Genomic DNA, 15,000 nt, shown 5'->3' on the forward strand with positions numbered 1-15,000 from the left:
AACACTATGTGCAATATGACAACCCTAGGGTACATAAGGTTGCAGAGAAATAGGAAATGTTAGAATAGGTGTAGCATAGCATAGAGTACAGCACAGTGTTTTATTTGTATAGTATAGTATAGTGGATAGTGTACATAGCCTTTATTTATGTAAACCAGCTCCTTTCCCTTCTTGTTTTTTTTTCTTGTTTTTTTCTTTCCTAGCACCAGGGGAGCGCCCCCTCCCAAATTTCGTTGTTTGGTACCTGTACTATATCAATGACAATAAAGACCATTCATTATGAAGGTTTTTAAAGCTTTCTCCCTCTCTCTTACATGTTCTATCCCGCATTCAGTACAGACTTCAACATAATCAAATTAAAGGAGAAACCCCACTTGAAAACAAAGAAACTGAAGAGGTTCTGACTGAATGCTGTGCTATTCAACAAAATGTGTTTTTCATTGCACATGTTTATAAAGTATGAAGATTAGTGCTGTCAATTGATAAAAATAAAAAAAAAGTTATCAAGTTAATGACAATAGTGATTTCTTTATATTTATCTTTATTAATGATGCAATCTGAGATGCTGTGTGTGTGTGTGTGTGTGTGTGTGTGTGTGTGTGTGTGTGTGTGTGTGTGTGTGTGTGTGTGTGTGTGTGTGTGTGTGTGTGTGTGTGTGTGTGTGTGTGCGTGTGTGTGCGTGTGTGTGTGTGTGTGTGTGTGTGCGTGCGTGTGCGCGCGTCTGCGTGTGCGTGTGTGTTTAAAAAAAAAAGAAGGAAAAAAAAGTTTATTCGTTTTGTAACAAGTGCCATTCATTTTACATGTAGTAGAACTCTCATAGACCGGTGTCAAGTACACATGATCAGACCTGAGTCACGTGAGGGGGGAAGGCGGCCTCACACCTCATCCTTCGGCGCCGATGACGTCAATATTCTGCGCCTCTCATTCAACTTTTGCTGTGTAATCTGACTGAACGAGGTTTGGGGTTTCTAGTCAGAAAACACATTTATTTTACAAGTGTAAACCTGAAGCTACGAGCATGGAGTATCTGATCGGCATCCAGGGGCCAGACTTTGTCTTGGTGGCGGCTGATAACATCGCAGCGAACAGCATCATTCAGATGAAGCACGGTATGACTCAGGCTCGATTAACCTGCTAGCCACTTAGCTTAGCATAAAGCCTGCTAGTGCATCCAGCATCTAGCCACTTAGCTTAGCATAAAGCCTGCTAGTGCATCCAGCATCTAGCCACTTAGCTTAGCTAGCCAGGGGTGCATAACAGCTCACATCCATCCCAGTAACTCATCTAGACAGATCTAACCAACAAACACATTATAGTCTGTCGTTATACATACACTAACTGTGTTATGTTGTGCTGGAACATGTTATATATATATATATATATCCTCATCATCTGTTAGCTAGCTGGTTCTTTTACCCCACACCTGCTGTGTCTGCTAAGGGCTACTAAAGGAAGCTACATCACACTAGCTACAATCGTTAGAATGATAAGGTTCTATCTCCATTTTGGTCAAAATTGAGTTTTTTACATAATCTGATCCATTAGGTGTTTATTAATGCCTGTGTGGTGTTATTTTTAAAATGTTGACATTTTTGAGTTAGTAATTCATAAAATACAAAGGTTCCATCTCACAAAACATAATGGAATGTACAAATTTTGACGCTCAATATCTCTGAACTGTCCTAAACGGAGATAGAACCTTATCATTCTAAACTCTCGAGTTGTACTTGTGATCCTGCTTCATTAGTGTAACTTCTATGTGACTTAGTTGTGGCTATTGAACATGTTGAACACTGTGGTCCAATCATTGGTAAGCCAGCACCAACACAAAGCTGAGCCAATGTGAAAGTGAAAGCTTTGACCACATTTTCCTCCATGTCATCCTCTGTCAGATTTCCACTGTCAAGTAATGAAATTGCCCTCCACCCACAGATTATGTTGAATATTAGGTTTTCTAGAGTACTACCCAGCTAAAGAGAGTTTATTTGTTTTTATCAAACTGACTTGTAGCAAAACATGAACTACTTTTAATATAGTAGGTATTACTAGTTTCTAGTGTTAATGTCACTTGGAAATAACACTTGTCACAATGACTGCGTTTACATGCACACCTTATTCCTGTATTCATCGGGATATTGTTGCGCATGTGATGTGAACATGGTCAATGACTGAGTGAATCGATGCTTCTGGTTTTCAGACCAAGACAAGATGTTCAAGCTGAGTGAGAAGATTCTGCTCCTGTGTGTGGGCGAGGCGGGCGACACGGTACAGTTCGCCGAGTATATCCAGAAGAATGTCCAGCTCTACAAAATGAGAAACGGTGAGTGTGATTCCTGGTTTTACCTCAGAAGTCCACCCTGTTATACGAACGGCTCCCACCCACTAACCCACCACCACCACCACCACTGACATCTAATGTCACTAGGCCTGTTTCTTTTTGACTACCATCTCACCTTTATCTAATTTAATATACAGTTAATATAATGTGTTTCTTAGTTCCTGTTCCCATCAGTTGACCTCCATGGATGCGTCATCCACTGTCTTCCACTAGTTTGACTCTTCCGTCTGTTTTTCCGTCTGTTTTTCAGGGTATGAGCTCAGTCCCTCAGCGGCAGCTAACTTCACACGGAAAAACCTTGCCGACTACCTTCGAAGCAGGGTGATTATTTCCTCGAGCAAAAACTACCGCCATAAGTGTTTGAATACATTGATTTTAGATTTTTTTTTCTCATATGAATATATACTTTACCCAATAGCAGGAGTGTAATGATTCTAAACACACATATAAGAGGCCTTATAACAATTCACATGACACAGATGAAGACATTGTCACTTCTCCCTCTTGTTTCTCACACAAACACTCACACACATTCCTCCTCCCTCCCTCCCGCACTCTCACACCTCTCTCTCTCTCTCTCTCTCACACACACATACACACACACTCTCCCATCCGCTCTCACATACCTCTCGCTTCGCACCTGCATGCGCACAAACAACTTAAACATATTTCCGTTCACTCATCTGCTTTAACTTGCGAAAAACACAGGGCCTGAATTAGATGTAGTTCAACTACGTCAGGTTCATTAGCTTCATACATGCTTAGTTGTTAAAGATGCAGCCCCTCTGTCTGCTGCAGGCGGTGAACTCACAGCCCTGCTCCCTGCCTCGCCACAGACGGCAGAGAAATGTTAAACGACGACCACCACTTATTCTTTTTCTTTTTTTTTAAAGTAATTTTTTCTGAGTGGGGCAGTCCCACTCATATTTTTTATTTGTTTATTGTGACAGAGACAGTAGAGATTTTGACAGGAAGGATGGGTGAGAGAGAGAGAAGGGATGACATGCAAGATATGTCCGCGGCCGGAATCGAACCGGGAACCCTGCGGTTACATGGTCAGCGATTAACCCGCTAAACCACCTAAGCGCCCCGGGATACTCCACAATTGACATGAACCATCTTCTTGCTACTAGAAACAGTAAAAGCGCTCCGTCATTCTCAGCACCCTTTTTTAAAAGTGTTTAGTGTCGTATGAAGCGCTACTTCATTTAGAATATCTCTCTTGAAATGTTTTATCCTCACAAGTTCAAGTTCAAGTTTATTGTCATATGTATTAATACAATGACATTCTTCAGCCTCGTCTCTCTCGGCATCACTCACTGCCTCATCCCCTAGCCTTACCTTATCCCCTAGCCCTACCTCATGCCCCAACCCTAACCCTTATCCCCTTGTTTGTACACACACAAACATAGTCCACAACACAAGCAAAACAATAATAGTGCTTAGTGCCGGGTGTAAAGTGCCACGTGCAGTGCAGTGCAGTTTTAATATAGTGACGTTTTGCGGTTGAAATTGCAGTATCTATTTCAGTTTGGGAATTAAATATTCATAGCAACATTTCTCTGACTGGCTAGCCAGGCAACTTGCTCCATAGGTTTGCGTGAAGGAACTATTTGAGTGTCCATAAGTGTTCGCCAATAATACAAAAGTGACCCGTTCATTAGCTCCACTCTTCTGATATACCGCTCTGGCCTAACCTATGAGTTCAGGTGGGAGCCCATCCTTACCTGTAGTGAGTGTTGAGATGTCTCAGTATGAGACAGGGGTCCTGTTTTGACGGAGCCACAAACATCAGTTAATATGTTATGAATCGGTGAAGGTGAATCTGAATCTGTTCTCAAGAGGACAGAACACCTGCGCCAAACACTTACTGCAACCTTCCCAGTCCTCCCTCGTGTGTCTCTCTGTGCGTGTGTGCGTGCGTGTGTGCGTGCGTGCGTGTGTGTGTGTGGGTGGGTGTGTGTGTGAGAGAGAGTGTGTGGGTGTGTCTGTCTGTTTGTGTGTGTGTGTGTGTGTGTGCGTGTGTGTGTGTGGGGGTGTGTGTGTGAGAGAGAGTGTGTGGGTGTGTCTGTCTGTGTGTGTGTGTGTGTGTGTGTGTGTGTGTGTGTGTGTGTGTGTGAGAGAGTGTCTGTTTGTGTGTGTGTGTGTGTGTGTCTCTGTGTGTGTGTGTGTGTGTGTGTGAGACGGTGAGACCATGAGAGTTGTCTGGTATCCAGCTCTTGAACCTCATCTGGATGCGACGGGTTAATGTGTTGGGAAGAGTGCAGCCGCTGCCTGTCACAATAGCAGAAGGGGGAAAATAATTACAAAATACAATTAGTGTGGTGGGGGAGGGAGGGGGGGGTACACAGGAGGGGGGGAGGGGGGGAGGGGAGATCCCAGAGGCTTAGAACCAGATCCAGAAGTCAACACGGCACATACGGAGTGGGAGAGAGTCGGTGTGCGGTAGTCTGCGAATACTGTTTTCAATGTCTGGTCTAGATATTTAAATAACATTACACGTCCTGAAATGTCTGCTTATCAAGGTTACAATCCTTGTTGATTGTATTCAGAATCTTCTTCTTCTACGATTCTCGCTAGGTTCCCAAAAGTATTCAGAATATGAATGAAGTGAACGCAGTTTCTCCTCAGCGTCCCACACCTATCTTTTAGCTACTCGTTGCTATTCATGCCCACCCTGGAGCATATAGACGACATTCACATATTCTGTAATGTAAACATGTTTTTATTTTTCGTTGAACATGAGTATGTTTTTTTTTTTTTTTCATGATGTCCACATGAACGGAGGTACGCACTTCTGTTTGGCTGAGAAAAGGACTCTCTGGTGGTTGGAGACCACAGGGGAGAGTTGGTAGCATAGAGCTTGGCAGGAGGCGGGGGGGGGTTTCATGTACTATGTGTACCTACCAGGCATCCAAAACAACAACTGGGCTCTCTGATAACCCCAGGAGTAAGCACCGCGCTTCAGACGAAGTGAAGAGGCTGAGACAAGAAAAATAAATGGCAAGCATCGTCACCTGAGGCCTCAAATATGCTACATGCATTTCAGAATCCATACATATGCAATGCACCTGATAGAGTTCTCTACTCGAAATTGTAGTGGTGTTGATATATATATTAGGGTTGTCAACGTTAGCGCGTTAAAGCTCGCGATTAATGTGGAAACCGTAATGCTTTAAAATGTACGAAAGTTAATCCTATTACCAGGATATATATACAATTTCACTGCAAAAATCCGGTCTTGAATATTCACCCTTGGGTTAGGCCCATAGAAGTAGGACTAGATGCTATGTGATCCCTCTGTTAGCATGGTAGCTTGACACGTAACCTCTCTGTTAGCATGGTAGCTTGACACGTAACCCCTCTGTTAGCATGGCAGCATGACACGTAGCCCCTCTGTTAGCATGGTAGCGTGACACGTAACCTCTCTGTTAGCATGGTAGCGTGACACCTAACCCCTCTGTTAGCATGGTAGCTTGACACGTAACCTCTCTGTTAGCATGGTAGCTTGACACGTAACCGCTCTGTAAGCATGGTAGCTTGACAAGTAACTCCTCTGTTAGCATGGTAGCTTGACAAGTAACTCCTCTGTTAGCATGGTAGCTTGACAAGTAACTCCTCTGTTAGCTTGGTAGCTTTATACGTAACTCCTCTGTTAGCATGGTAGCTTGACACGTAACCCTTCTGTTAGCATGGGTACTAGCCTGTGTAAAGATTTGGCAGCTTGTCTGAAAGGCTTCAGCAACAGTTTGTCTTGTGCTACCGCCACATATGGGGTTTTTCTTTTTTAGAACAACACGGGCACAAATAATTACTAGTGCCATATTGCACTAGGCTCCCCTGCTCCAGCACAGATGAACAATTAATACGGCAGATTGAGGAGAAATGCCAATAAAGAGAACATGTCCTGGGGCACGGATGAAAAAGAGGGGGTGGGGAGACGGAGCGCTGGGTGGTGGCAGAGGAAACGGAGAGGCATGGAACGCTATGGTTTACAACCATCACTCACTGCCTCATCCCCTAGCCTTACCTTATCCCCTAGCCCTACCTCATGCCCTAACCCTAACCCATATCCCCTAACACCAACCATACAACCTTCACTAGCTGATCCCCATAGCCCCCAACCGGACAGCTAACTGTCTTTCTAATACAATGAGCTGCTGTCCACTAATAGGCTTGGTGTAATTGGTGAAGTTATTTAGAATACTGGGGATGGGTTATTTAGAATACTGGGGATGAGTTATTTAGAATACTAAGGATGGGTTATTTAGAATACTAAGGATGGGTTATTTAGAATACTGGGGATGGGTTATTTAGAATACTGGGGATGAGTTATTTAGAATACTAAGGATGGGTTATTTAGAATACTAAGGATGGGTTATTTAGAATACTGGGGATGGGTTATTTAGAATACTGGGGATGGGTTATTTAGAATACTGGGGATGGGTTATTTAGAATACTGGGGATGGGTTATTTAGACTACTGGGGATGGGTTATTTAGAATACTGGGGATGGGTTATTTAGAATACTGGGGATGGGTTATTTAGACTACTGGGGATGGGTTATTTAGAATACTGTGGATGGGTTATTTAGAATACTGGGGATGGGTTATTTAGAATACTGCGGGTGTGTGTGAATGTGTTTGTGTGTGACTGGGTGTGTGTGTGAACGTGTTTGTGTGTGACTGGGTGTGAGTTGAGACGGCGGGGTTACGCAGCGTGCTGCTTGGTGCCCTCTGAGGTGACATGAGAGGAGGAAAGGTTATATTGATGCCACAGTCGTGTTGTTACACTGTAACCTGTGAGGCAGGTGAAGTGGGAGGGGGTGATGCAGACACACACACACACACAACACACACTCTAACAGAACTCCTCTCCACAGGGAGCGTAAGCAAAACCAGCCCTCTCCCCTGTGGCAAATCTCTCACCCTCCAACACATCCAAATGGATATGAGGACAGGTGTTCAGCTGATGTGAGTGTTGTTGAGGGCTATGTTGATGCCACACAATGCCCACACACGGCTGGTGGCTCTCTACTCTACTCTCTGGCGTTGGTGACAGACAGTCACACTTACGGGCACACGTCAGTGTTAGCCAGGGACCTCCACCATCACCACCCCCCACAGACAGCATCAGTGTACCGTCACTCTCCTCTCTCTCGTCGAAAAACCAACTGCCATATTTCTTCCGCTTCAGTCCAGAGGACCTAGACGCCGTGACCGATTTGAGAAAAGTTGAATTTGTCCTGATGGGGGGATTTATAACAAGGAGAGAGAGAGAGGGCAGAGGAGAGAGACGAGGCCGCTGGAAAGGGCTCATTGGAAGTGAGGAGGCTGGAAGGGTGAAAGAAGTAATTTAACGGTGAGGGGAAGGAGAGAGAAGAGAGAGAGAGAGACGACTTCAGAAGTTTTTAATGAGCGCTGGCGTTCCTCCAGGGGGTAAGGGTGAAGGCGGGGGGGAGGGGGGAGGGGAGGCAGCGCAGGGAGCAGCGGGGGTGCCGGCTCCCAGCAGATGTCACACTGCCGGTGACACCTCGGCCCTCCCGACACCCCCTCACCTCCCGTCTCCCTCCATGTCGCGGCAGTTTCACACTCCTCCCCAACCCCTCTCTCTCTCTCTCTCTCTCTCTCTCTCTCTCTCTCTCTCTCTCTCTCTCTCTCTCTCTCTCTCTCTCTCTCTTACTGTTGTCGCTGCTGCTGTTGTTGTTTAATCTCCCCCGTTTTGTTAAGTTCGAAAACCGAAGGCGATAATTGGCACTGGCAGTTGAGGAGAACGCGTCGAAAAAGAAACTGTCCTGGTAACCTTGTTTTAAAAAAAAAATCTATGCTAAGATCGAAATGCACTCGAAATGGCAACCACCCGAGTTAAACACTCTTAATAGATGTTCTGATCGATATATGAGTGTTTTGGTCTGAGTTGCGTTGTGTATCACGTTGTTAACTTTCATCGTCACATTTCAGAATTCTATGATTATTATTATTGTTATTATTATTATTATTATTGATTTTCAATGTTCAATGTTTTCAATGTTCAAAAGTTTACGACTCCAAACACGCTGGCCTAGCTAAAGCATGACTCAAGGCCGATAGTTCTTATAACAGCGCCACCTATACCTAATTAAGACCCATCATACCATAACACCCCTTCCACCATGTGTCACAGAGGAGATGGTGGGATGTGAATCTTGGGCGATTATTTTTTCCCCCAAACTTTCCACTTGCAATCACACTGGTACATGATAACCATCCATCTGTCCACAACACCTTTATTTCCAGAACTCTGCAGGCTTTTTAGGTACTTTTCTTTTAGCAAACCATCCAGTTTTTGAGGGTAGGCCTATGTTGGATTGCACCTTGCAGTGAAGTCTGTAGTTTGGCTGGTGAGGTCGTCTGCGGATGGTCGTCTCTGACACATTCACACCTACCTCCTGGAGAGTGTTCCTGATCTGTCCGACAGTTGTTTGGGGGGGAATTTTCTTAATTATTGTTATTTTTCAGTCATCCACTGTGGCAGTCTGCCTTGGCCTTACCAGGCTGTTTGCTATTTCTGAGCCCACCAGTGCTTGCTTTCTTCTTAATGATGTTCCAAACTGTTGATTTTGGCAGGCCTAAGGTTTTGGCGATGTTCCTGATTTTTCTCCAGATTTTTCAGCCTCATAAAGGCTTCCTTGACTTTCAGTGACGCCTCTTTGGTCTTTATGTTGACTGACTCCAAACGCGAAGCCTAGAATCAAGACTAGACATTGACGGCTCTCTTATGCCTCAACAAATGATGTGACAGAACACACCTGACAATTTTCCCAAAACATTTGGTGCCATGAAATAGGGTGGACTATTATCCTGTGGTGCAGGAGGTCGAGCCGCCGTCTAATGATCGCAAGGTCGGCAGATCGGCGGTTCGAGCCCAAAGTGTCCTTGGGCAAGACACTGAACCCCAAATTGCTCCCAGTGAGCGGGCCGGCGCCTTGCATGGTAGCTTGCCGCCATTGGTGTGTGAATGGGTGAATGAAAGGCCGTTGTAAAGCGCTTTGGATAAAGGCGCTATATAAGTGCGGTCCATTTACCATTTACCATTTTCCCGTCCCTCCCCAGACCCCGTACCATGTGAACCTCCTGCTGGCCGGCTATGACGAGACGGACGGCCCCGGCCTGTACTACATGGACTACCTGTCTGCTCTGGCCAAAGCCCCCTTTGCTGCCCACGGTTATGGAGCCTTCCTCACTCTCTCCATCCTGGACCGCTTCTACAGGCCGGGTAAGGCCTCTCTCTCTCTCTCTACCTCTCTCTCTCTCTCTCTTTCTCTCTCTCCCTCTCTCTCTACCTCTCTCTCTCTCTGCCTCTCTCTCTCTCTACCTCTCTCTCTCTGTCTCTTTCTCTCTCTCTCTCTCCCTCTCTTTCTCTCTCTCTTTCTCTCTCTTTCTCTCTCTCTCTACCTCTCTCTCTCTCTACCTCTCTCTCTCTCTACCTCTCTCTCTCTCTACCTCTCTCTCTCTCTCTCTCTTTCTCTATCTCTCTCTCTCCCCCTCTCTCACCTCTTCCTTCCTTCCTCCCTCTGTCTCTGTCAAGCCTCTCTCACCCTCTCTATCCCTCTGCTTTTCCCTTCTTCCCCCCCTGTATCCATTTCTTGCCCTCTTCCCATCCTTTCCTTTTCCCCCCGTACACAGTGTAGAGTCCCATGCTGTCCCATGGTTGGTTGAGGTCCGTTGTCAGTGTAGAACCTGTCAGGATGTTCCTCCTCTGCCGGCTTCTCTCTGTCCCTCTCACCACCCTTGTCTCCTCGTCTTTAGATCTCACTCGCGATGAAGCCGTGGAGTTGCTGAAGAAGTGTGTTGAAGAGGTGAGCTGGGTTCTTTCGTGTGTGTTAAATCTCTGCAGCAGCAGCAGGGTCTCAGGTCCCGGTAATAAGATCCACTACGACCCCAGTTGGCTACTTTTGGTCTGATTGCATTAAACATGCACCAAGTTTACCAGTTCCACATTGTGAGGGACCATAACGTTTTCCAAATTTCATTTTAGGAAAATAGTTGTGGGGCAGTTGTGATGGCTTCTATCTACGAGTCTATGAAATGTTTTCGTCTTAGAAGACGGATTAAACTGATTTCATATTATTACAGACTGACGTAAAAATCCCCCTTCATAAGGCCAATGCACACGGCCCCGAATTTGTCCCACCGCCGAATTCCATTCCATTGTTTTGAATGAGACAATCCACACGGCGTGCGATGCGATATTATCGCACGACAACATTCGATTCTCCATTCACACCAATTGAAATAATTCAAAAGAATTGAGAATCGAATGTTGTCGTGCGACAAAATTGCCGTGTGCATTGGCCTATAGACTTGATGTAAATTCTGATCAGATAGAGCTGTTTTTTGTTTTAGTAAGCTATGATATAACACTCCCCCCCCCCCCCCCCCCCCCCCCCCCTCTGTCCTCCGTCCTCCAGCTGAACAAGCGCTTCATCCTGAACCTGCCATCCTTCACCGTCCGTCTGATTGACAAGGATGGCATCCATGACCTGGAGAAGCTGGTACCCCAGGGCACCAAGTGACCGCTCATTGCTGACCCTCCCCCCAACGATGCCCTCATTTTGTACCGTAGAACTTCTCTCTTTATGTTTCAATAAAATGTGACACACACACTGTTGAGCTCTTTGTCCTGTGGTGCTTTTCTCTGTGTCCCTTTTAAGAGAACGGCCTCCTGGCTGTGTGCTGTGTAGTCTGTACTGTACTCACGCATGCGTGTGTGTGTGTGTGTGTGTGTGTGTGTGTGTGTGTGTGTGTGTGTGTTTTACCATGCAGGGATATGAAAAGCTATTTGTTTAGAAAATGCTGTTGAATTTGGGTTATCAGGTCTGTCTGTAGGACAGAGACTAACCTAGGTTCCTAGTCTTTCTTCCAGGGTTCCCACGGGTCCTTGAAGTCCTTGAAGTTTGTGAATTTGAGGGGAAAAAAAATCACAGTCTTAAAAGTTTTTTAAAATAGACATAGGTCATTGAAAGTGCTTGAATTTCCCTCTCTAAAAAAATAATAATATATAAAATTATATTATTTACATATATAAAAAAATATATATTTAGCTTGTCAACTATTAAATAAGTGTATTGCAGATGCTATCTATTATATGAATTCTCATCTAGATCTGTCTCAAGCTATGCCGTGTTGGGCCCTTGAATTTGAGGGAATTGAGTCTTGAAAGTCTTTGAAAGGTGCTTGAATTTGATGTTTCAGAAGGTGTGGGAACTCTGTTCTTCTCACGTTCCGAGGGACAGTAAGACGAGGTGACGTGGAGGCTAAACGTAGACTAAACCCTCCATACAGATCAGTTTTTACTGAAAGTCATTTGTGTTGAATACAGTCAGGGGCGTCACACACAGGGTCCAGCTGAAACGTACTTATGTTGTACTGTAAGCACATTATATTGTAGCGCATTATATTCCTTACACTTTTCACAAGTTTCATTGCAATATCCACTATTTTCTAAATGTCGATCTTTCTAATAAAATGCTTGAACTAAAACCTGTATGATATGTTTGAAGGTATAGTAGCCCTGTTATGTTTACATAATAATCATATTATTACAGGTGTAATCAACCTTGATTATGAATGGTTTTTGGTGGTAAATGTCATACAGAATATATGGATATACAGTGTAGCGTATTTGAAGCACTTCATGTAGACTGTCTAATTAGCCGGTCGTCATAACAACACTGATCACTTTCATGGTCCTCTGCATGGCCAGACAGCCTGATGAGGGAAAACTAGGCCACAATAGTTAACATTAAGCCTTATAGAGAGAGAGAGAGTGTGTGTGTGTGTATGTGTGCGTGTGTGTCTCCATCTCTCTCCCTACCACAGACAGGTGATTAATAAACATTAAACAATCCCTCCTCTCCCAAACACACCGGAATCTGACGGGAAGCGCAGCATATGTTTGCCTGGGGGCATAGAGAGAGATGGAGAACAGCCCCGCTGAGTGTGAGATAGAGGGAGGGAGGGAGAGAGAGAGAGGGAGGGGGGCAGGTCACAGTGAGATGGGAGGGATGGGGGAATTGACACTGGGGGGTGATGGGGAGGAAGGAGTTAGTGAGGGAGGGGGGGGAGCAGGTAAGGAGGAGGTGTGTAGAGAATGGAAAGAAGGAGCAGATGATAAGAGAGGTAAGAGTAACAGATGGGGTGAGGAGGAGAGGGCCGGAGAGAGCTGGGGTGTGTGCTGTGCTCTGGGGTCGTGGTGGTCTCTGTGCGGGGGGGGGGGGGGAGAGACACAGTTGCGGCTGCTGTGTTGGCGAGGGATCACTTTCACCAGATCAGGCCAGGGAGATGGGCTCCTTGCTTTCTGAGGGGCCCCTGGGGTGCACATTCGCATCAGTAATTATTTATGTTGTGTGTGTGTGTATGTGTGTGTGTGTGTGTGTGTGTGCCGAGAGAGAGATTGGAGCAGGGGAGGTGTAAACCTTGTATTGCTACTTTTTGTTGTTGTTATTAATTCTTATTGTTTTCTAGGTGCAGGTTATCTATAGGCTACAGTGCCTTCGGAAAGTATTCAGACCCTTTCACTGTTGTTTCCACATTTTGTTGTGTTATAGAGTCAATTTAAAATGTGTTAAATTAAAGGAATTTGGCATCAGTCCACACACAATACCTCAGAATAACAAAGCGAAAATAATAAATGTTAGGGTTAGGGTTACATTTATTAAAATTTTAAATACAGAAATACCTCAAGTACATAAGTATTCAGACCCTTTGCTATGACACTCTTAAAATGAGCTAAAATGCTAAAAATGTCATAAACAAATCACTCAATAAGTTGAATTGAGTACATCTTAATACAAGGATAATAGTTCATTCAGCAATTTTGGAATTAATATCTTTGTTTTTAGAGGGATTTGCATAGGAATCAATTACACACTGTGTGGATCAGGTTGTCAATACAAACTGAGCAAATGGAGAGGAACAAAACTGATGGGACTTGTCTTAGCAAAGGGTCTGAATACTTATGTACATGAGGGATTTCTGTATTTAAATTGTAATACATTTACTGACATTTTTTAAATCTTGTTTCCGCCTTGTCATTTTGGGGTTTTGTGTGTGGATTGATGGCAGATTCTTTTAATTTAATACATTTTAAATTGAGTCCATAACACACAACAACATGTGGAAAAGAAGGGGTCTGAAAATATCAGTAGCCTGATATTTTAAAGAGGTGTCAGAAGTTATGAAGGTATAAAGATATGAAGGGATGAAGATGCTGAATAAACCCATGTGACTCCTGGTGATGAGAAAACATGAAACCCTGTCTATCCGTTGTTATTCTTTAATAATATATTACATTTATGCCGTAATACAATAATAATAATAATAATAATAATAACAGCAATAACAATAATAATAAACATACACAATAAGTACAAAATGATTTGTGTTTTTTCCCTTCATTTACCAACACCAACCCTTCCCTCAAAAAAGAATAATTGGTGTCTCCCTTAGCTGCCGTTGATACCATTCCCCAACGCACATCCCAAAACCCAATCACCCCAAAATCCAGTCACCCCACAACCCAGTCACCCCTCAACCACAGAATAAACCACCCGTCATACAGGGTGGGGTTGACAGTTGTCCAATGTTCAAATGTGGAACAAGTCAACTGCCAAGTTGTTATCCTGGATGCGGATTCAGTTGAGTCGTGATGGTTGGAAGGTGGGTCCGGTCCAGGAAGTCAAACAGAAGGGGAGAAAGAGGGCATCCTAGGGGGGGAAGATGAAGGGCGGGTCCTATGAATGCAGGGACGAGAGCCTTGAACAACAGGTGACACGGAGCCAGAACTCATCCTGAAATGTCATTGGCAGTTGGACAGGAAACTGATGTAAATCACAGCTGCTGTGAGAGGGGGGGGGGTCCCAAATCCCAAATGCGTCTGACACACATACAGTACACAGATCACCGCCCCTCCCTCCAGGGGCAGGGGACCAGAGTCACAGAGAGGGGACAGACAGTCTCAGTCTTTGTCCTCTGACAGGAGCCTGAGATGGAGGACAAGGAGAAGAGGGGGTGGGGGGGGGGAGTCATTTACGGTGCTTCATCTCCTTGTCGTGATGGCTTTTCCCGCCACTCTCTCCCTTCTCCAGCATCTTGATGGCCTCCAGGAGGTAGCTCTGGAAGGCGGAGAGGGCGGCGCAGATGGCCGGGGTACCGAAGCCGTGGGAGACGAGGCTGAAGTGGGTCAGGCTGCCCTGGACCCCAGGTTCTAGACAGGGGTTGGGACGACTCGCCCCGAGGGGGGACCGGTCCTGGGACATCAGGTCCACAAACTCCTTGCAGATTTCCCTACAGGGTAAAAATAATAAAAGTGGGGTTAACAGAGAAATAATTTGTCTTGGCATGACTGTTATGTCTGGCCTCAAAGTTCTTCGTTGACATAATACATAATAATAATTGTTTATTGCCATGCAATCTACTTATCAGTCAATTGTTGGAATTTGGTATTTTTGCTCTAGGCACAGGGTTAAGTGAGCAATTAGGGGTTAAGTGCCTTGCTCAAGGGCACATGCAGCTCCCTCCTGAGGCGGGGATCAAACCAGCGACTTTCCGATTGCTAGCCAACATCTTTAGCCCCTAGGCTACCAACGCCCCCTAACACAGTATTGTGCTTGGTATGGTTAGG

At 45.0% G+C, this 15,000-nt stretch overlaps 2 protein-coding genes across 2 annotated transcripts in view; one reads left to right on the forward strand and one right to left on the reverse strand.

The window, feature by feature from the left end:
- Positions 1-926: 926 nt before the first annotated feature.
- psmb2 (proteasome 20S subunit beta 2) lies at positions 927-10,986 on the forward strand. The gene is made up of 6 exons (XM_080531157.1): positions 927-1,109; positions 2,198-2,320; positions 2,589-2,659; positions 9,429-9,591; positions 10,125-10,174; positions 10,787-10,986. Exons 1-6 carry the CDS (start codon positions 1,019-1,021, stop codon positions 10,889-10,891), a joined length of 603 nt encoding a protein of 200 aa, XP_080387283.1. The 5' UTR covers positions 927-1,018; the 3' UTR covers positions 10,892-10,986.
- A 3,415-nt stretch (positions 10,987-14,401) lies between these two features.
- The window catches only part of tfap2e (transcription factor AP-2 epsilon), a gene marked incomplete at both ends in the record, with an annotated part of 10,664 nt that continues 10,065 nt past the window's right edge, over positions 14,402-15,000 (reverse strand). The window contains one exon of the mRNA XM_080530795.1: positions 14,402-14,663. Within this exon, the coding sequence (XP_080386921.1) occupies positions 14,402-14,663 (262 nt within the window). The remainder of the gene's footprint in view (positions 14,664-15,000) is intronic.

The sequence above is a fragment of the Nansenia antarctica genome (assembly GCF_963989245.1).
Source record: "Nansenia antarctica genome assembly, chromosome: 5".
In the NCBI taxonomy this organism is placed as follows: Eukaryota; Metazoa; Chordata; class Actinopteri; order Argentiniformes; family Microstomatidae; genus Nansenia; species Nansenia antarctica.

Coding starts and splice junctions, on each gene's coding strand:
- psmb2 (XM_080531157.1), top strand. CDS start 1,019: ATGGAGTATCTGATCGGCATCCAGGGGCCAGACTTTGTCTTGGTGGCG. Junction 1,110..2,197: donor CATCATTCAGATGAAGCACG/GTATGACTCAGG, acceptor TCTGGTTTTCAG/ACCAAGACAAGATGTTCAAG. Junction 9,592..10,124: donor GGACCGCTTCTACAGGCCGG/GTAAGGCCTCTC, acceptor CCTCGTCTTTAG/ATCTCACTCGCGATGAAGCC.